Raw genomic sequence first — 21,506 nt, forward strand, 5'->3', positions numbered from 1 at the left:
TGCAACCAGGATTAGGGAAAAGGGGGAAGGACCTTGATATATCCCCTTACATCCTTTTTGGAAGCAGGAAATGGTTAGGTCAGCTTGGTGCAATTGGTCAAGTTGTATGCTGTATATTTCTCAATATTAAACCCATAGTAAAACTATCAGAATATACTTTCAAGCAGGGGGGCTGAAAGTAGATGATCATTGTGGTCCTCCTCAACCCGGGCCATTCTACGATTCTATGGTTCCTTGAATATACAGATCAAGAAAAAGAAAAAGTTGCGAACTGTTTCCACAAACATGACAAAACCAAGTACTAACCATTGGAAGAATGAAGCAAACTAAGCAAAGTATCCAGCAAATATCTAATGATAGTGCGCAACTGTTCTGTTGATGACATCTGAATCAACTCTTTTGGATCCGATTGTTCCTTCAGTGTTTTCCTGCTTGCACCTAAAGCTACTTTGAGCCTCTGAACAGCATGGTGAGCCAAATTGAGTTGAAGCTGTAGTTGAATGCAGTCCTGGTAAGCAGAAAATACTCTGCTATCTTCTTCTACTGCCTTGTCTGGCTTTCGTAAGAAATACTGGGCGTTGTTAGCACTATTGAGTGGTGGTAGGTCAATGCTCTGCAGAAGGATTTCTAGCCGATGACAGGCCAAATTGTACCTAGAAGGAAACATTCCAGCACAATTCAATAGACGTTAATAAGGAGCAATACATCTGACAATCACCTTGCCAAAAGGTGACTTCCAGCCCATTCTGAATGCATTGTTACAACAGATATTAAAAAAATAGATATAGTACACTCTGTTAATAGTATAGACATACTTGCTGTAACAACTCTAAAGCAAAGGTAGAGTTTTCTTTTATCTGAAGAATATCACAGGAAGAAAAAGACAACAGTAGGATTATTCCATTGTTTGAAGTTAAAATAACTAGTAAATGAGCATATTTTCTTCTAACCTGCATTGTATGTCCTCTTGCAACGCAACCATCATTGCTAAATGTTGGTCAATTTCTGGCTGATTTGCAGCTTCACCTTCTCCTCTGAGGGGATCATGCATTAATTTCAGCTCATTTTCAAAAGGCAAGATATATGTATGGCCATAATAAAATCCTAATGGAATTTTTGCTCTGGCATTTGTACTACCATATCGACCAATAACAGTGATCTGAAAGAGAACGCAACAGTACTGTAGTACAATTGTATCAAAACAGGCAAAATAAATCCGCAGTCAAGAATTCATAAAACAGCATATAGCCAACTAAAGTTAGATCTGAAGAAGACTTAAGGGAAATTCATATACTAATGATGGTCAAGAGTTTAAAAGAGATGGTGTGCAGTACATCCCCTCTTACCTTCATAAATCTGCAAACTGGTGGTGGCAACAAGTCATGTAAAATCAGTGAGTGTGTGCTAATATCAGTAGCCACTACCAATCGCCTTCCATCTACTTCTTCTCCTAAGGTCCAGATGTCAATTGACAAAGAAGCCAAATCTCCACAAGTGGGTATCAATACATCTGTCAGCAATATAGGCCTTCCAAAATCTAAGGTCACAAATCTTCTTGCTCCTATGGGAAAAGCACAGGATTGCCTAGATAGAATACCAGTGCACGCTAATCAGTGAAGAGATGTTACTCCTCAAACAACAAATCTTGTTTCTATACTGTTCAAAAAGGTGTATATTTGAGGTTCAACATAATGGCACAGACTCAAAATCTCTCAGCCTAGCTTGTACTCATTAAAAGAAAACTGGGGGTTCTACTTAATATATGCTTAATATATGCTAATATATGCATTACTTCATAAGTGATGCTCTGTATGAAGACCCAACATACATTATTCCCTCAGTGCATCTCCCAAAGATTTTTCAACTTGGTTTTCAACTTCACTGAATGTTGGGGCTTAAACTTCCAGAAAAAACGGAAACGCAAATTCAAATTTCTTTCTTTTAGAAAGACAAATAAGACTGCAGCTAAGTAACTGATTGAAGATCTTAGAAAATATTTAACTGTTAGAAAACATCTGTTAGAACATCATTATTAAAATTTTGGTTTTACCTGAGTGCATTCGCTCTATAATAATTGATTGATGAGGTGGAGGTTGAAGAAAATGTGAAGCATGAGATAATGCAAGAGCAAGACCAGATCCAAGTGGATTCTGAAGAAGGGGAAAACAAAATTATAACTAAATCATTAGTGCATTGCATTTGTAATAATCTACACTTTATGAGAAACTCTAAGAAAACCTCTTACAATTTAAAGACGTCCAAATACCTGCACTCCATTTATATTTGAGCATGCAGCAGCAAAATGTATTAACAACAAGGTTCTAACTATTAATAACTCATTATACTGATAAACTAGCTCCAAATTAAAGAAATAATTTGAGGTATGTAACTGTAATTTGCGTTCATAAAGTCTTTTTTTTCATACAGTCTAAACTCAGTGATAGTTTTCACATCTCATTCAAATAAACAGGTACCTACTAGCACTCAAGTACAAATTAGACCCTGATATGACTAACATCATTTCATTTCTGCAGAAAGAAAACAAAAATAATTACCGTTCTAGATTTGCTTGCATTTTTGTTATGTGCAGCAAGGTTAACTGTTGGGGGATCAATGACTGAACCAGGGAAAAGCTGAGCAAGCTCTGCACTGATAACAGCAGAAACTGCCTCATTAGGTGGAGTCAAAGGAGGAGTCATGAACAGAGGAGTTGTTTTTGGTGTGGGTGGAATTACATCTGAAGGATGAATGAAGAAGCCTGGGGCTGCTACTGGATTAGAAGGCACAGAGTTGTGAACGGGACCAACTGCTGATGCTGCTGCTGCTGCTGCTGCTGCTGTTGTCTGATGTAGTTTTGCTTCCAGCTTAGCTTTCTGTGGGGAAAATTAAAATAACATATGTAGCAGATTACTGCTTGTGAACACAGGCGCAGTACTGAACAACAAGCTCAGCTTTCATTATAAGCTAGATTTAAGAAATTCACAAATTCCACATTAGCATGAGAGTTATCTACTATAAGATGAAAAATGAAACTGTACTCCGTTAGACTTCCCTTGCTGAGGAACACGAGCAAATGAGTAATTAATTTGAGTAATTAACCTAGAACTGAACAACAGAGTAGAGTCAACACAGTGTCAACACAAACTGCATTCTGATAATGACTTCATCGCTGGTACTTCCCCACGTGTGCAACAATGCTTTTCATTTCAGTGGGCTTTCTTAATTTCACAGATTGATTTTCCTAGGTATTAAGATTTAGTATTGATAATAAATTCCCCACTCTCAAAATATATAAGAAACAAGTCTGAAGACCAAAACAACAGGAAGAAAATCAGTATTTTGCTTAAGGAGAGGGAATCCTCAGTCCAGGGCTGTTCCTTCCTCAAATGCACTATGGAAAAAAAGAAGGAAAAAGGAAGAAAAAAAAAAAAATAAAAAAAGGAGAAGTGACTAGCTCTGCAATTACTTTACTCAGCTTCTGAAGTTTAGAGACAGCATTAAAAAATAGCCAAATAGCCTCCAACCTGTTGCTGAAGCTTCAAAAGCTGCTGCTGTTTCTCTTGCAGCACCTGGAGCTGTTGCTCGGCTGAGGCCATTGCATGAGAAAGAGACTGCAAAGCTACCTGGGCTGCTGAACTCAGTGCTGTCGAGGCTTCCCCAACCGTTCCAGATGAGAGACCACCAACTGCTGGGGTAACCCCAAAGGTACTCACTGGCATGGAACAAACAAAAAACAAGCAAACAAAAACAAAATCATGTATGTAGAACAGAAATGATAATAAACATTTTGAACTCCTTAATAATTATTAACAGCAATGTAAAAACAAAGTAAGTTTTTTTTTATTGACTTCTTAAAAAATAACACGATGTTGAATTGCAACGTATATGGTTTATAGACTGTGCACAGTGTACATGCAACATTTACATTATAGAAGATCCTCCTAAAGCCTTCAAATGCTTTTGCCACATTAAGCACACATGCAAATTTTTACATTACACTCACATACAGGAAAATTTAGTATCTAGTTTGCTAAACTCTATGAATAAACTGATGTAGTCATTTAAAAAAAAACATTTAAAAACCACAGACAATCAATTTGTCAAACAGCTGCCCACTAAGTCCAATTAAAGATCTCATACTGTAGAATTATGCTAAGTAGAAAAAATGAAAAATTGTATATACCAGTAAACGTACTTGCATCGTCCCTTTCTATTCTAGTTCCATCACTTGTTGAAACACACGTAAAGTGCAGAGGTTCAACTTCCAAAAGCCCAGTAAGAGAGGTAAAACTTCCTTCAGCAGCTGCACAGCTGCTTATTTTCCCATTTCCTGAAAGAGAAGTATTTGCTCCATCATCTAATAATCTCTTGACAACAACACTGCAAGTTCCAAAGCGTTGAAAGGAACATCTGAATTTAATGATTTTACTATTTCATAGCTTCATGTATGGAACAAGCACAACTCTATCACATCTGCAATATGTATAGATGGGAGCATATTTTAAAATGGATAATGCTACCAAATTTGAACAGAGCATCTTAAGTGAAAATATCAAGTGCAAAAATATCATGTGCAAAAGTATAATGCAAAATTTAACTTCCTTAATTCCAGAAAAATCATATGCAGATGCTTTACTTTTTCTATCATATCAGAAAGCTCCAGAAATGCATTGACGTACCTGGAAAGAAAGACAGGAAAATAGCAGACTGACAAAGATCATACACTAAATTTGAATAAAATCAAGGCTTTTGTTCAATATATTAAACATTATATTGTGTAGTATTGAGGGAGCACTGGAAAGATGGTGTACAAAAGCAACCAAGAAAAGGAAAACAGTCACTATGATTGATGAAATATGTTTGCCATGAAAACAATTTCTGGAGAGGTAAATATATTCTTCTCAGGACATTCCAAGGCTTAACATTTCACCTGAGATGTAGAAACAAGAATATTTAATTTATTTTTTAGTGTCTTTGAAACAACAACAACAAAATCTCATGAGATCTGTAATATTTAATTAAAGGGAATCATCTGGCAGCTTCCTGAGTCTTGAACAATCCATTTATATTTCTCTGCTTTGGAGACCGCTGCAAGTCTGAATGAATAATAAATGGATACCTAAGACAAGCTGCTAAATTGAAGTGACAAATGATTTCCTTGATGACTCTGACACAGAGAATGGTGTCAGCCTCTCTGCTTAATATCTAGCCTTCTCTTTGCTCCTTTACACGAGCAGAAAAAGACTTTAATCTTTCCTTATGGCCCACAGGAATTGTAGGAGATCTCATGAAACAAGAGAATCTCTTGAAATTCACTGCATACAACTACAAAACATATGGAAAGTATAAAAACCAAACTTACCTAAGAAAATCAGCACAGTAAACAGAATTACTAATTTTTCTGTAATGGATTACTGTTAAACATATGTACCTGACAGAACATCAGACAAATCGATTTCATCGGATTGAACACCAATGCTGCTGTTGTATACATTTCTACAAGAGGAGCCACTTATTTCCAAATCAAAGAGAACTGGATCAAAAGGTGAACTATATAATCCATATCTGCAAACAGAGTAAGACAAATAGCAGTATTCAAACAATAAGAATTAACATCAATTTACTTAGAGAAAAAGGGCAAATATTACATGTAGAATTTGTTATATTTCAAACCACTCTTTTCAATCAACTGACATATCTCAAAAATTACCAGTTGCTACTTTTTCATAAAATCACTTAAGAGATATATTCAAACAGCTTATGTTACTAATTAAGGAACTGTTGCTATGTGGTTTTGGAGATTTAACACTGCCCTGGAAATACGACATATAATCATACTCAGATATGAAAACTAGAACTGTAAACCTAAAACAATTAGAGCAATATGCATGTCTGCACGCAATGAATTAGACATTTACCTGAAGTCAATTAAAATTAAGTACTCTTTTCAAAAATATCAAAATAAATTCCAATTCAGCTTGTTCTTCCAGCTGAAGTCAGAAGAAAAAGGGAAACACTAATAGGAATATCAATCAACACTTGCCAGTACTTTAAATACCTTAGGAGAATCAAATCTCATTGCTTCTTTTTCTGGCAGTACCATAGGGAATTAAGACAATCACTCAGGTAGCAAGATGGACCCAAGCCAATTAGGCTTTTTTATTTGAAGAAAAACGAAAATAGAGTAGTAAAATAAATAAATACATGAATAAATAAATAAATAAATCAGTAGTGTTTTTATCAATACCTACAACAAACAAGTGGCAAGAGGAGCAAAAAACATGTAAGCTGGGCCAAATTATTAAGCAAGACTAGAAAAGTCGACTGGAAAAGCTGCATAATAGCAGCATGCTCCCATCATCATAATATGGCTTTGGAAACTGCTGCAAAACCACCAGGAATCTCCTTTAGATACAGCAGGTAAACCCAAAGTTAACAAAAACAATTGGTTCAACATCTAAAAGATGCAAAATTATAGCCATAAACTATACTGCTGTGTAATTTAGAATAAGAATGTGCATTACCAGTGAATAACTCCTAGTGTTTACATTTAAAACGTGACATTCAGTAGCAATTCTTTAAACATACAGTCAGCTTGCAGACAGCCTACAGTTTTATGAAGCATTACGCAGAATAAAAACTATTAAGTATTTTTTATTCCCTCCCGTACTCAAAAGAGATGATGCCTTGTTAATCCTTACACTAAATAGCTTAAATACTATTTAAGGATAGCACAATTTCAAACATCATTTACACGCTCATATTGTAAATTGCAGGACAGTAATTTAATTCACCTTTACCTTTGCAACCATTTCTCAGAGCTGTATCATATTAGTCCTTGTTCAAATAATGCAACACGGATTTCATTTTAAACAGCCAACAATTTTCAGAACATCAGACAGTTTGCATTTTTGTCTTTACATTTACAACAACTACTGCTCTTAGTACCTTGTTTGTAGTAATGCTTCCATAGGTGTCAGGCGATCCTGCAGCTGTCGGGACACAGCCGTTAACAGTGATGCACAAGCTGTACTACATCCTGCCAAATCTTCATCCTTTACATAATTCAGCAGTACAAAATACCAATACACCGATCCTGCATTAAAAATATAAAATAAAATTAATTCCAAGTGTAATAGCACGTGAATATTTCACTAAGAAGGTCTATTAAGAATATAATCAAATGGAAGTGATAAATCATGACAACACAGAACAGCTCAAGTGAGAAGGAACTTCAAGGACCACTGATTTCCAACCCACATGTCACAGGCAGAGTTGCCAACTGCTAGGTCAAGTACTAGACTAGGCTGCCCAGGGCCCTAACCAACCTGCCCTTGAACAGCTCCAGGGATGGAGCACTCAGCCTCTCTAGGCAACCTGCTCCAGCACCTCACCACACTCTCAAAACTTGCCCATGACATTTAATCTAAATCTTCCCTCTTTTAGTTTAAAACTACTCCCCCTTGGCCTATCAGTATCTACCCATGCAAAAGATTGATTTCTCTCCTGTTTATAATCTGCCTTTAAATATTGGAAAGCTTTAATGAGGTCTCCCCTCAGACTTCTCTTCTCCAGAATGAACAAGCCCAGCTCCTTCAGTCTGTTTTCATAAGAGAGGTGCTCCAGCCCTCTGATTACCTTTGTGGCCCTCCAACAAACAAACTAATGAATTACTGAACATAAGTATTCTTATTCTCCCCTCATCCACCGATGTCTTTCTCATGTTTTTTTTGAGGGGCAGAGGGAGGGGCAAGAGAAGTAACTTTAATGTAGAATCATTCTGTAATCGTGCTTTCACAAATACTTCCCTTACTGGCTACTTTATAATGGAATAAACTAAAGCCCCAAAGAGAAAATTTTGCACATACTTCTTCTATTACTTCTGCACTCTGCTTTTACTAAACACAAACAAAATGCTCTTGCCACTCCAAATTGCTAGGTTAAAGGTTCCAATTCCTTCTGGGTCAACTCTCATTCTAGATTCGGCTCTTTCCTTTTATCCTGTTTTTAGCTGCTGTCTCTTTATTCTGTATTTGCTGCAGATTCTTCTTCTTACAGATAATTTTGGAAGCACAATGCTTCCAAAGGTTCTATGTGAAAACAGAAATCTTAGCTTTCTCCTTTCCTCTTCCCCCCCCGTGCATTCAATATCCTCAGAAGCAGTGTGTTAAATGTTTTAACTTCATTAACACAGCAAGCATTTTGGACTGAAAAGTAATTTTCCTTCAAAGTCCCTTGGTGATGCCAAGTAAGATGCAATTAAGCATCATACTGTGAAAAATACAAAACAGGCCTCACTAACCCAAATATGAGTGTAGTGCTTGACGTCATCTTCCTATTCCATCAGGCAACAAGGTGCAAAGACACAACACTCATTCTCATCTGTATTGTACAATTTAATTTAGTACAATTTAATTAGTTCAAAATTTCCTTTTGGTTCAAAAGTAACAGAAGCGAGCTGCCCTAACTGAACATTGCTTGGATTGCCAGACTCCTTGGAACGAATAAATTAACTAATTTTCAAAAGTAAGAGACAATACTGACCGTCACTTACAGCAAAAGAACCTGTGATTGCTGAGCATTTTCAAAAAGTCATGCAAAACTTACATGAGGTCTCCTGAAACTTTACTGCCTCAGCATTATAAGGAAGGTAATTCGCATAAATTTCTACAATCCACCACTGGACCAGACCACACCAAGAAGCAGTCAGTACTAACGATTATAGAATTCCTGTTCTACAAGACAGTCCAACAAAACATGACAAACAAAGGAACTGTGTTTTTGCATGACAATAAACATTGTATACATACCACCTGTTGCAGCAGCAGGTAGAAGAGGCATATTGTCAAGTAAAGCTTTTAGGAGAACTGATCCAAAACCCTGCTGACTTGGGTCACACCTGCCATTGCTACAAAGAAACACACAGCCAGACACTTTAAGGTTTAACAAGGTAAAAAGGAAACATGAGATCTCCTCCAGAAGATGAAGTAGAAAACTGGATGCCCTTCACAGCCATTTCCTAACATATTTTTCATCAACAGAAGATCTTCTAGATCAACTTGTTCATGTATTTAAACAATAACCAAACCCTATCTACACAATTCAGATTGCATGCAGAACATCCAAATACACATTTACAAAAAGCATATCCACCTCAAATAAAACTGCACTCACCTGATGCACAGTGCAAGAAACCGTGCACATTTGTGAGCTATGCTCCGTCCAGCTTCAAAGAAACAAACACGTATTATATCAGAGACACATCTGCGTGTTTTGGAAAGCAAGCTGTCGCTTCCTTCCTTTGAGCTGCAAAAACAAGGTGCATGCCTTAGATAATCATATAAAACTGTTCTAAAAGAGAAGTTATTGACAAACATCTAAACTAGTTTAGACACAAATTCTCTCTTACCTGCCAGGTCCATTTGAATACACTCCTGCTAGCCAACAAAGTGTATCTAGCACAAGACTCTGAGCATGTTCGGTAGTCAGATCATCATCTGTCTTTTTGCAAAGAGTAGTGAGCAGCTTCTCATGGAACTCTGAAAACTGTAACATGGCACACCGCTGAACTCTGGGGAAAGGAAGAGATAAAAAAAAACAAACAATTATTCAGTATGGTCACTCTCCTATTCTCCTTCTAATTTTGTAACCTGTCTTAAGAAAAAAAAAAAAGATGCCTTGATGACAGTTAAAGCAGTACATGCATATATGACATCTTCCCTAGAAGTTTAGATGATAAGGAACATGGTTTAGTAGGAAATATTGGCGATATGTGAACGGCTGGACTAGATGATTTTGGACATTTTTTCCAACCTTGGTGACTCTTAAGATTCCCAACATTTCTATTTTCTACTCAATTATTGTAGATTTAATTATTAATTATTGTAGATTTATTTTTTTTCCTCCTGTATTAACACACTTACTAAGTTGTAAACCTAAGCAAACTTTGATCGTCTGCAACATTCTTTCACAACTACTTGAATGTATCTACTTCCAGCACATTAAAGAGCCTGTTGCTAATTTATTCAGGATCCCCCTTACTTCATAGTTCTGACAAAAGCCATCACCAGAAAGCCATCACCAGAGGTTTTCTGGAAAATCAAAAACAATGTTGTGCTGGAAGATTAGTAATATCAACAGGCTTACAAGTCGATGGTCACCTTGAACCATTTTCAGAGCCATTCTTTATTATCATATGCCTGTCCTTATGTTCTGAAGCATTTCACAACATGAAACTTCACTTCCACTAGAAATTCATCTCCTTCACCCTGGAGGACTCCTAAAATTCTTTAGTGAACACAAACCAGTCCTAAACAATACTACTGTTCACCTTGTCAGTTTGATCTGTAACCTATTATACAATTAATTACATTTTAGATTGGTCTTCTAAAATATCATCCGTGCTAGAAATTCACATGCTTCAGATTTCTTTGTATCCTCCACCATAAACACTGATGTAGACAATTCATTCTTTGTTCTGAATGCTTTATCTATATCTGATCATCAATTGACCCTACAATCCAAGTGACAAGATTTCTGCTCCTGATGCTTAAAGTAAAATTATTACTATAGTATACTATATACACTATGCAATTACTTAATTTTGTTCCTCATTCTTCAAATACATTTTATTTTTGCTTATTTTAATGTAAACATACATCCTGTCTGAGTACTTTTGTTATTTTCTCCTGGATGTCCACATTTTGAACAATACCTTTTTATTTCAAGTAATTTATCTTTTTGTTTAAGACAGAAGATAAGGGAATAGTTGTTAATCTTTCTTCAAGTGTTCTGTAGCTGCTGTTATCAAATGACTAAGTTTTGAAACAAATCCTCCATCCCAACTTAAGGATTGCATTCTTTTCTTGCATTTTCATTGACCATCTTCTCCAAGAAACACTCATCAACTGTGTCCAAAAATATCATCTATATTATATCCTAACGAGACACTTCTCTAAACCACTTACAGCGAATGAAGTCATTCTTATTTCCTGGCCTCGCAGCCCCTTTGATAACATTACAGCCCCTTACACTTAGTGCTACCATTGTGGTGAGGCAGTTGGCAATACAAATTAAATACTATATCATTTATATAGCATTACATTTGTAGTACCAATCCACAGAGACTTTACCTTGCATTTGAGTAATAATTTGATAACCGAATTTCATTCTGTACTTTTTGACGCATATTTTGTGCAACAAGAAACAAGAAAATGTGTAGAAATAAAAAGGAAAAAATACCTCTTCAAATGTCTGACTAAGTAATTTATCTAAATCATCAAGAAAAATTGCTATTATTTACCTTTCTCTTTACAAGTAGGCCAAGTAATTACTCAGAACATAGCTACGTGCATTAAGGATTATATATGTTTTTTTACTTACACAGCACAACGCCCTCAAAATACATGACTTACTGGACTTCTCATATAAAACATATGTACGAAGTGACAACTTTAAACAGTGATTTGTGCTGCGATATTTCAAGGAAGTACTTCATGAAGGCTCTAACTGAAACCAATACTTCTTGTAATTATAAAACATCTACAAACCTTTCCTTCGAAACTGAAGTTTTTTTAAATCTTCGAATTGTTACAGAGACTTCTTGAAGTAAGTCACAACCTCTAAGATTATCAGATTTTCTTGAAGAGTTACCGGCTTCAATTTTGCTAGACGGTTTTTCCTGATGTTTAGAGAGGAGGAGAGGGGAATTAAAGGATTGATTGTTGCATCTACGTACTCTGTTCAGAACAAAGCGCATACAGCTAAGCAAAATCTCTCACTATAAACACCGAAATATTTACAGCTTGTTAGCAACAGCACAGGGGAAAGTCAAGATTTTATTTAAGCTAAAAGAAGTATTTTGAGGTATTGTACTAAAGCAAACTACTTATATGCAGAGCATCACATTTAGCATTGTTTGTAGTTTATCATGTTCTAACCATTCTAGTAAGAAGTACCTCACATCATCCAATCTTCCAACCGCAACAATCGAAGAGTAAAACACACATACAAATCCTCATAAAAGGACAAGGTTGATCAGCTACTAAAAACCACTCATGAAAACAGAAGTTTCAGATTCAAACGCTCACAACAGGAACCAAACTTTCACAGAAGAACTAACTTTCAAGAAACCACTCTACAACTCTCATTCTTGAAAGCATTAATGCAACATAAACTCCTAAAAAAAGTTATTTGTCATGGATCTTAATTCTCTTAAGAGCTGTCTTTTTTTTTTTCTGGTGATCTAAACCATCCCAATTCTACAACTTTAACACAGATGTCTTTCTTGGCTATTCAGTACCTTGCCTGCTGCAACTTTTGCCAATAATGAAGCAAGGGAATGGCCCTTGTTAGTCTGTGGTTTTAGAGATGGTATTCTAACAACTGGCCTAATGCCACCATTGCAGATTTCTTCTGTTCCTCTGTCATTCACTGCTTTAACATGAATTAAAAATGAACGGTACTTGCCACCGGCCATGCCTGGAAGTGAAGAAAAAAAAAGAAAGAGGCGGAAGAATACATATAAGTCACAAGGGCAAGGTGTAACATCTTTCAGACATACAGCATACACAAGCAGAGCTCAACTACATTAACTGGTATTTTCACATCACTACTCACTGCTGTGTTACATATAGCAAAATTTGTCAACATGAAGATAAATTCAAACCAAAGTCTGACAACAAAAGTACATGATGCAATTCAGACATGCATACTTCATGTGAACAGCACAGTAAACTGTTTTACCTTTAACAAGCTTTGGACTTGTTAGTGTCAACATTCCAGCGTGTCCTGACAGATCAAGTCCAGTAGCCAACCATACTGGACCACAGAGTATATCCTCCTTATGTTCCTCCAAAAATGGACACAACCTAAGACCTTAAAAATATGAATAATACAGATCTGAACTACAAATCTTAAAGTCACAAAATCTGATCACTTGCAGGGGTTAAAAATACACTGTGTCAAAGAGATCACTAAACACATAAACTGGACATTGAAAAAATGATAAGCTACTTTAGGTTCACTTGTAGCCATTCTCCAATAAAATCAAGAGGTAACTGACAGTTTTCAAATCACTTTCAGTTATATGAATAATACAACTGTGGAGAAGGACTTGGGAGTGCTGGTAGGTGAAAAGCTCAACACGAGCCAGCAATGTGTCCTTGAAGGTCAGAAAGTCAACCATACCCTGGGATGCACCTAAAGAAGCATGGCCAGCACATTAAAGGAGGTGATTCTCTCTATTTTTGTGAGACCTCACATCAATTCTGGAGCCCAAACACAGAAAAGAAACGGATCTGTTACAGCGGTTCCAGAGGAAGGCCGATGAGATGATCAGAGACAGCTGGAGCACCTCTCCTTTGAGAAAAGACTGAGAAAGTTGTGCTTATTTACCTATAGATTTGAAGGTTCTGGAAAGACCTTATAGCTACCTTTCAGTATTTGAAGAGGCTTACAAGAGGCTCTTCATCAGAAAATGTAGAGACAGAACAAGAGGTAATGGTTTGAAGCCCCCCATCCCTGGAGATGTTCGTGGCCAGATTTGATGGTGCTTTGGGCAATGATCCAGCAGGCAGCCACCTTGTCCACAGCAGGGTGGGTCTTTTAGATTCCTTTCCAACCTAAACTGTTCTGTGATTCTATGACAGTATGTACATTGACCATCTTAGAACCACAAAATACACAACTAATAAAATGATGAAACAACACATTTTGAGCCACAACCCCCACTAGGTCTTATAAAAAAAAAAAGTAAAAAAATCAATTTGACCAATTTATCTATCCCATAGCATACTGAAATCATCCTTCACTCATCTTTCTGACAGTTCATAAGCATGAAACATCTTTTCTTTCCACCACATTTTCACTTTTTAACTCTCCTTTGATTTCTCTTTCCCTACTCTGTGCAACATCTGCCTTGGAATCATGCCCTACATAATGCTGGTCACATAAAAGATAAGGAAGACTGATGAATAAACCCACAAAAAGAATCTAAGTTCTCAGCTTGAATCACTTCAACTATTAATTTTTCCTGTTAGGAGTTAGTAGCTCTCCTCAGTCAGATCCAATTTGGTTGCTGAGTCTTTTTAGTACCTTTTGCAGAAGAGCACTGGTTAACAAAAATTGTTTTAAAAAATTATATGATAATAAAAATAGGCAGATCAACTCTGATAAGAGCTGAAAGGTAACTGACTGGTTATGAACTCTTAACAAGCTGTTTATTATTTTTCCTGGTTTGCAGTTAGCAATCTCTTAAAAAAGCTAAGAACTCAAAACAACTGTTTTAGAACTAGGTAAGGAAACATGTAAAATATTTCTGGAATACAGTAATTGTTTAAGTTAGGAAAGTACTTAAATTCAAATAAGTACTAATCTGTTTTGAAACATGAAAAGCCTTCAGTACAATCAGTTTATCCATCTATCTTGACTTTTAACTCCTACAGTAAAACAGAGCAATGAGAAAGGCATCACTGAGCAGGACCAAGAAATGAGATTGTCTCAAATGGCTGAGTAATATTAATGGAGAAATTCCAGTATATAATCAAAACAGAAGTTCAAAAAAGCAAGCTTACATTTTAAACAAACTATAACAAGATAAATGAAACTTACACTGTGGTTCCTCTACATCCATATACTGCATTTCTTCACTGAATTCAACCAGTCCTGGCTTTCCATTTCTCTCTGTTTCAACATTATGAGCTGGAGATAGAGGAAATGTGATCTGTCTATCTACTGCTGCTTCTGGAGAATAAAAAATAGCATAATTTATAAGCATTGCTTCAGGCTCACAAAAAACAGAAGCAGTAGTTTTCATTGAAAATGTATCAGCTTTCTACATTTTTTCATATTAAGATTGCAATTGCAGTAAATGTTATAAAATATTTCTTTGAATGACCATCCAAATATCTCCTCCTAGCAATCAACTGAAGATTACTCCTAAGTAATTAGATTCCAGTACTGAAATTTTAATGAGCTAAAATAATTGTTTTTCACACTGAACATCAAGATATTATTTTGATAATACTTAAATACAGTTCTTTTTCCAATTAAATGGTTCTTACAAATCATAGATGAGAAGACGTAAATTGTTTCAACTGTTGACCTCCAGTATGAATAACTATTGACAGTAATTTTGCTCTTGTTTAATAACTACAGGATTCAAACAACACAGAATAAGAATTTGGTTCAAACTTTCTGAACCATCACTTTTTATGTGCACAAAATCAGGATTCTAAAACTGTTTATTAAGGTTGCTTTCCCAATATACTTTCTAACATGTTAAGTGAAAAAAGTAACATGATTCTGTTTCTCAGAATAAAAATGAAATGAGTAGAAAATGAAAATATTTACATGATTTCAACCAAGTCTTCTAACATACCTCAGAGAGAACACTGATTTTGAGGAAAAAAAAGATACCTCAAGTCCTTTCTTACCATTGACTTTTCCTAAGCCTGGAGCTTTATTTTTCAGTAAAGTCACTTGAATCTGGGGAATGTTCGTGATGTTTGAGTTTAAAACAAATTTGAAGTCCACATGTCCAACCATACAAGCTTTTGGAAGAACCAGCTCAAAGACATGTTCATCCCAGCTGTTGCTGTAAGGAAGAAAGGAAAACAAAGATTTATTATTAAGATTCAGATCAAGTAGGGAGCATTATCTAATACATTCTCCATCTATGCATGTGTTCCTTAAAAAAAAGGTAAAAGATATTTCAAGTTAGTTGATATACATGTTCATTTCTGAAGTAGAAGGATTTCAATCTGCAGTTGCCCAAAATTGATTTTGTGAAGAACAATTTAAAAGCCAATTGTCTGGGGAAAGGAGGGCAGCAGAACAAGTCAATGATTGAATAAAAACAGTAGTGAAGATTCCATATTCTCTTCATTACAGTACTGCTTCTGTACTACTATAAACATCATATTTTCACTTCAAAAAAAAAAACAACCCTACATGCTAAAAAAGGATTTTCCAATTGCTGAACTATATGAAAGCATGACAGTAACCTGCCTTGCAACCTTGTAAATTGGTCTTCTGCATTGTTAACTATTAAACAGTGCTGCTTTTTAGCACTAGAACAGCCACATCCAGGAAGATCAAAGTATTAGTTTCAAAATATATATATATATATATATACATTTAATATACTTGGTAATTTATACAGGGTGAGAAATGCTTCTTACCACATGCACACTCAGGAGCCAGCACTGAGTAAAATGGGTGCAGCTTTCTTTTAATGAGTCATATTTTCCTTTAAAAGCCAATTTTGTTTTATACTGAAATTATAAACTTGAGAAGTACTCCTCAAAGATCAGTTCCACAGCTTGATACAAAAGGGTTTGCAATAAACACTTCAAACTGAAGAAAAGAGCAATTCAAATAAAACTAATTGCGAGTGAATTGTCACATTATTTAAGTTAATTGCTCTTTCAGATCAATTTATCAGTAAACAATTTTTAAAAACAATGTAAGAGGTGTTTTTTCTTTCAAAGAACACACAGTGTTCCTAAAATGAATCTACACATCAAGTTAAATCATCAGAAGACACTAATGAGCAAATTCTAAGGCAATAGATAGGTAAAGTAATCCAGTTTTTTTCTGCTGCAATAAACCAGATTCGTCCTTCAAACTCATTTTGTATATTGTGGAAGTTTAGAATTAACCACAGAATTTGAGAATGGTTTAATTTTCTCCTCAATGACTATTTAAGAAGTTAACCATCTGCCTTTTAAGGCATTTGTTTCCACCTCAGCAGTCCCAGATGCACTTGAGGCCTTTGATGAAGAAGAGAGAATTCAGGAGCTTTGCTGCAATGGCAGCAATTAACAGCCTGTCCAGGAAAAGCAGGGCTGCCAAACTAGCAAGTAGGTATAATGGCAGCACTATTCATGCTGCAGTAGAAAACTTCTAGGCCAAGAGGAAACTAGAAGTCAAGAAGCTTAAACAGCATTTGCAATTCAGACACAGCACAGTACAAAGCACACCATTATACGCCTCTAGTTATTTACTGCTGATCTCACAGAAAACCAGTAACAGAATTTGGAAGTTCTCTCCTGCTTTCAAAAAAAAGCAGTACTGAAAATTATTTACTTTGGGAGGTGGTGAAAGATGGACAGAAGAAAGCTTGTGGTTTTGACTTAAGAAGCAACAGTGAAAAATTTTCAGCTAACAAGTGTAAATAGATAGATGAAATAACGAAAATGTATTCCACAACATTTAGCACAACAAAAGATTTAGCAAAAATAATACTAAAACCTTGTCAGAATCATTCATGCCTTTCCTGGGTCTTGCACGATACTTAGCCCTATACAAAACAGAAGGTGTGGAGGTGGGTTTTTGTTTGTTTTTGGTATGTTTGGATATTGCTATAGACACTGTGCAAAACATGAAGTGAATGGGACATTCAAAGGAGCAAACCTTCAGAAACACTAAATAATCTGTTCATCCAGTTGAAGCTAAAGTAACACACTGGCTGGTCTACAGTGGTCTGCTATAGACTGCATGCTGGAAAACACACACTGTCATACCAAGTTAGAACTGTGAATGGTTTACTCTGTTAATTTTTTTTTAGACAGAAGTCAGTAGTAGATGCTCCAAAGGAACTTTTAAGTATCTAGCTGGTATACGTGGTATAATGGTCCGACAAGAAGGCCCCATATTCATCTCCAGTACTGAAGAGATCTTACTGTGGCAATGAGTAGTCTAGTTATACTATGAGTGAAAAACCTCCCCTTTCATCAGTTTCTGAACTCTCTGAAATCCTTCTAATATTACAGTATCTTTTTTAAAAAAGAATACATAAGGAAGACTTGCATTAGGACAAGCAATTACATTTATACTGGTACCTATTGCTTGCATCGTTTGCAAGCAGTATGAAAAATGGCTAAGAATATGTGTGCACAAGAAGATTCTTTTTAATAGAAAAAGAAGAATATCTAATTCTGACAAACATACTCATCTAATAAGAAAATAATCATGGAATACAAAAATACATGAATACATTACAATAACTATGGCATGAAGAGCTGCCTTGCAACCCACAAAACAAGGAGCAGACTCTATTAAACTGCATGTCCTTAAACTTGCACACTGTTTAAAAACAGCGAAGTCACTCAAAATTTGTGATGACAGCACCTACGCACACACAATTCTTTTTGTACCACTGTTCTACTTACCTGTCTGTCTGTAGCTTCCAAGTTCGAGTGTGCTGAGCTGCATCTCCATGGTGCTGCTGGTGCAAATGCTGAGGATGCCTCCTTTGCTGCTGCTCTTGCTGGACTTCAACCCAACAGGGAGGGACAGTGGCTGAAAATCGTGGTGTCAAGGTCTCAAAACGAGTCAGTTCTACCAGAGATGTCAGTGTTTCAAGGGAAAATGGCTGGTCCACCAAAAGATCAACTCCTGAATAATTATAGAATGTAAATATTTACTATACAGATTATTGTTTTCTCCTCAAAACATCCTATGAACATTTTGACATAAAAATCAAACTGCTATATATAAAGTTAGCTACGTGTGACACAAAGATAAGTTAAAAAAAAAAAAAAAAGGACTATGAGGACGTTGAGATACAACAAGAACCATCACAATGAAGAAGCTAGCCAGTTACATTTCAATTGTGTAAAGCTGATTAAAACACTTCTTATACACTTAGGGGCTCAGAGTAAAGAAAATAAAAATTTTATATTCCAGCAGGCACATGGCATTAGTATGAAATTTTAACATTTTATCATAGTTGTTTAAAACATTACTTTGGCACATCCTTATCAATGTTTTATGGTGGCTTATTAGAATGTTTTTGAAGCTCTCAGTTTAGCTTAAAAGAAGGATAAATGATAAATAAGCATGCTATATACAATGCACTTAAAAAAACATTGTGCCTATACAAATATTTTGTCTCTGTATGCAAGTCCTGTTCTGAAGAAACAGGCTTACCGGATATTCATCAAAAAAGTACTAAAAAATAAAATATGTCAGGAAGACAAATACCTAAGCAAACATTACAAAGGAGCACTTAAAACAGGCTTCTTCAGACACAGATTGAAAACTTCACAGAAAGTAAGGTATGCATCATGTCAATTTTCATAGATTTTTAGCATTTTCTCTTACAAGTAAAAAAAAAAAAGAGAATAATTTTAGTTGTAAAGAAAAAAACACCAACAAAACAAATACCACACCCTCAGCACTAAGTCTGAACCATACTACATTGCAAAGAAAGTCAGAGAGAAATCAGGTTACCAACAATACCACATCCTCCAGCTTGAGAGAGAACATATGCAATTCTTTCAGAAAAGTGATGAAACTCAAGATGACAGACTCAGAGTCAGGCAGAAAACTCACTCTTATTGCAACAATTATTACTTCTGCTTTTTCATCTATGAGGCAGGAAAATGCTGAAGAGATTAAAGATGGCTCAGAAACTTGATTTTAATAATACAAACATCTTAATGTAAGCTAGACACGTTTAAACATGAACCATTTACCTGTAATGCCTGGACTAGAAGGGTTAGATAATGGCTTGATGCCTTCTGACGACTGCTCTACACTTTTAGAAAGGGATCCATCTACAAGTATATCAGTTTCATCTATGTCATCACACGTTCCTCCAATCTGAAGGAAATGAAGTTCTCCACCTAAAGTCATCAAAGTCAATGAAAGAAGTTTAGACAGGCATACAGTTAAACTCAACTCATAAGACAGCCTTCTTGTTAAAGTGCTACACAGTTATTAATGTAATTATTGGATCTGGTATTTCATTTTGCTTTATTTACTACTACAAAAAAAGCAGAAGAACTACAAAAATACTAACTCCGCTTGTGAACAGCATAAATGGAAAGAAAATATTAGGGGAGAGAAAAACAAAAGGTAATTAACCAGACAAGCCCCAGCAGACACCTCAAATCATATCCATTGTTACTCTTTCTGTAACTCAAATTATGCTTTAAACAGAAAATGTTCCATCACATCAACTCACAGCATACTACCTTGTTGGTACATGTTGCATTAATTTCCTTTCAATGTTCCTTTCAAATTATTTTCCTACTCAACTCTCCTAACTGAAGAGCTCTTTGCACTGTACTATTAGAATAACAACACTGATTTGGTCAACAGCCAAAACAGTCATTCCAAATTTTTCAACAGGCAAAATGTTTTGCTAGAGATTTGAAACCGTTTGAGGGAGTTGCCTTGAATGAATTCACCATCAAGTGATGCACACAGACAAATTCTGTCATTTATCAAGAAATCAGTGAGAAGAAATGTTCAATTTTACATAGCACTGGGGAAAGAGTGTTATCAGTTACAGTAGTTACAAAATCCTAATAAGCAGTAGTTACAAAATCCTAATAAGTAGGACTTAAATAGAAAGAAAATTCCTGGCAGGCCTTCTACACTTTTTTCTGAAAATTGACTGCAGAATGCTGTTCAGCTCTTAACTTGTTATGAAAAACCCTAGTAGGCAAATTATCCAGATAGACTAAAACAAACCAACTTGAGATAACATAGGTAGTAAAATCCAAAATAAAAGCATAATTGGCAGGTACATGGTTTGCACTGAGGGGAAATGAAACACGCAGATGGAAAGGCACAGAGAGATGGTGTAGGGTTTACTGGATTTCAGTAAGACCAGACCAAAAAATGGCTTAATAAAATTGTTGTTTTAACAAAACAGAATTGAAAGAAGAATATAACAGCTTGAATGACCAAAAAGATGGAATTTTTCAACACACAGAAACAGTGCAGAATATCATGGGAAAATCCATACTGAGTCCAAGCAATGCTGCACGAACACAGTTTCCTGGTGTTTGAAGAGATGTAAGATTCACTATATTTATTTTTATCAACTATTTTATTGGGCCTTTCCTACTGAGATCCAGTAAGAAGCCTGCACTTTCACCCAGCACCCCCCACACACTTACCCTGGTGCAGAACAGTACATTAGTAATAGATGCCAAGAGTCAACAAAGAAAGAACAGTTCTAGTAAATACTTAAAAGTGAGCTTCCTTGATAGCTCACAAATTAGCAACCTTCTTAAGCAAGAAGGATTAGAAAAATATTATTTAATGTAGACCTTAACTGCTTACTTTGTCAGTATATCAAATCACACTTTGTTACCCATTATGTTTACAGCTCAAAATTCATTTATCAGAAAGATCTCAGTGAATAAACCTGAGAATCTCCTGCCCTGAAAATAATTAAGCACACTGTAGTGCAAGGGAAGTTAACAGATTGGCTTGGCCATCTGCCATTTTGTGTCTCAGAGCAGGAGAAAGGCTGAAGAACGTAGGAAGGCTGTGGGTTTTTCTAAGAGAATTGTGCCAAGGTCCTCTTATTCTGTAGTTGGTTGGGTTTATTCTGTTTTGTTTTGAACAAAGAAATAATTCTGGATTTGATAATTTGATTTTCAAAGAAGCTTCTATCACTATAGCAAAATACTGTTAATTAACAGCAAACAGAAAACTGCACTACACTTTTATCCATGTAGAAGAGAGACGTATTTTCTGCATTC

General features: G+C 35.7%; 1 protein-coding gene across 1 annotated transcript in view; it reads right to left on the reverse strand.

Annotated features, from left to right (window-relative positions):
- BIRC6 (baculoviral IAP repeat containing 6) overlaps positions 1-21,506 on the reverse strand; it is a gene marked incomplete at its 5' end in the record, with an annotated part of 55,835 nt that overhangs the window by 17,640 nt on the left and 16,689 nt on the right. The window contains 19 exons of the mRNA XM_019613499.1: positions 307-653; positions 951-1,159; positions 1,347-1,561; positions 2,051-2,150; positions 2,556-2,873; positions 3,525-3,712; positions 4,196-4,330; positions 5,432-5,565; positions 6,949-7,096; positions 8,811-8,908; positions 9,175-9,306; positions 9,410-9,571; positions 11,550-11,680; positions 12,302-12,480; positions 12,745-12,876; positions 14,611-14,742; positions 15,435-15,595; positions 18,174-18,399; positions 19,482-19,631. Of these exons, the coding sequence (XP_019469044.1) occupies positions 307-653; positions 951-1,159; positions 1,347-1,561; positions 2,051-2,150; positions 2,556-2,873; positions 3,525-3,712; positions 4,196-4,330; positions 5,432-5,565; positions 6,949-7,096; positions 8,811-8,908; positions 9,175-9,306; positions 9,410-9,571; positions 11,550-11,680; positions 12,302-12,480; positions 12,745-12,876; positions 14,611-14,742; positions 15,435-15,595; positions 18,174-18,399; positions 19,482-19,631 (3,297 nt within the window). The remainder of the gene's footprint in view (positions 1-306; positions 654-950; positions 1,160-1,346; positions 1,562-2,050; positions 2,151-2,555; positions 2,874-3,524; positions 3,713-4,195; positions 4,331-5,431; positions 5,566-6,948; positions 7,097-8,810; positions 8,909-9,174; positions 9,307-9,409; positions 9,572-11,549; positions 11,681-12,301; positions 12,481-12,744; positions 12,877-14,610; positions 14,743-15,434; positions 15,596-18,173; positions 18,400-19,481; positions 19,632-21,506) is intronic.

This window comes from Meleagris gallopavo, chromosome 2 (genome assembly GCF_000146605.3).
Source record: "Meleagris gallopavo isolate NT-WF06-2002-E0010 breed Aviagen turkey brand Nicholas breeding stock chromosome 2, Turkey_5.1, whole genome shotgun sequence".
In the NCBI taxonomy this organism is placed as follows: domain Eukaryota; kingdom Metazoa; phylum Chordata; class Aves; order Galliformes; family Phasianidae; genus Meleagris; species Meleagris gallopavo.